General features: G+C 39.8%; 1 protein-coding gene across 1 annotated transcript in view; it reads right to left on the bottom strand.

The window, feature by feature from the left end:
* Window positions 1–3: 3 nt before the first annotated feature.
* LOC106472085 overlaps window positions 4–1,003 on the bottom strand; it is a gene marked incomplete at its 3' end in the record, with an annotated part of 7,348 nt that continues 6,348 nt past the window's right edge. Inside the window, exon 2 of the mRNA XM_013932716.1 lies at window positions 4–363. Coding sequence (XP_013788170.1) covers window positions 4–363 — 360 coding nt within the window. The remainder of the gene's footprint in view (window positions 364–1,003) is intronic.

Raw genomic sequence — 1,003 nt, 5'->3', positions numbered from 1 at the left:
TACCAGTATAGTTTCAGTCGGATGATCAGCTACCAGTATAGTTTCAGTCGGATGATCAGCTACCAGTACAGTTTCATTCGGATGATCAGCTACCAGTACAGTTTCATTCGGATGATCAGCTATCAGTATAGTTTCAGACGGATGATCAGCTACCAGTACAGTTTCAGTCGGATGATCAGCTACCAGTATAGTTTCAGTCGGATGATCAGCTACCAGTACAGTTTCAGTCGGATGATCAGCTATCAGTACAGTTTCATTAGGATGATCAGCTGCCTCTGTAGTTTCATTACGATGATCAGCTACATCTGTAGTTTCATTAGGATGATCAGTGGCACTTAATTGTGTTCCCCACAATGACTGAAACTATAATTTAGAAAAATGTCCAGGTTTTGTGTCGTAATGAACATAAAATACTGATTCGATCACGAAACGTTAGCTGTGATGTGTCTTCATGCTGGAACCAACTAATATGACAACCGTTCTAACATATCTTAGGGGAATGTGACGTAATGGTAACAAAAATTAATTTACTTTGTTCAGTTACAGACTGAGGCGTCGAAGTTGCATTTAATGTTATCAAATAATTTTCGTTAGTTTTGTTTCAAATGTAATTCTGTATCTGACGGCTATAATCATCACCCGAGGATGGACTACCGTAGTCCGAAAGTTATTGGTTTAAATGATAATAAAGAGTGGACTTTTTAGAAATACTGTGAGTGCACCTAAGGTATTGTTTTTAAATGTTTTATTTTTATAAGGAGGCAGATGTTTTATAAATACTACCTACTCAATTATGAAGGCCTACTTTGAATTTGGCTGTTATATCAGAGTAATAAAATTGGGCCCGGCATGGCCAGGTGGATAAGGCGCTCAACTCACAATCTGAGGGTCGCGGGTTCGAATCCGCATACCACCAAACATGCTCGCCCTTTCAGCCGTGGGGGCGTTATAATGTGACGGTCAATCCCACTATTCGTTGGTAAAAGAGTAGCCCAAGAGTTGG

The sequence above is a fragment of the Limulus polyphemus genome, unplaced genomic scaffold (assembly GCF_000517525.1).
Source record: "Limulus polyphemus unplaced genomic scaffold, Limulus_polyphemus-2.1.2 Scaffold5072, whole genome shotgun sequence".
NCBI classification, from domain to species: Eukaryota; Metazoa; Arthropoda; class Merostomata; order Xiphosura; family Limulidae; genus Limulus; species Limulus polyphemus.
This window is presented reverse-complemented; position numbering and strand designations above follow the sequence as displayed.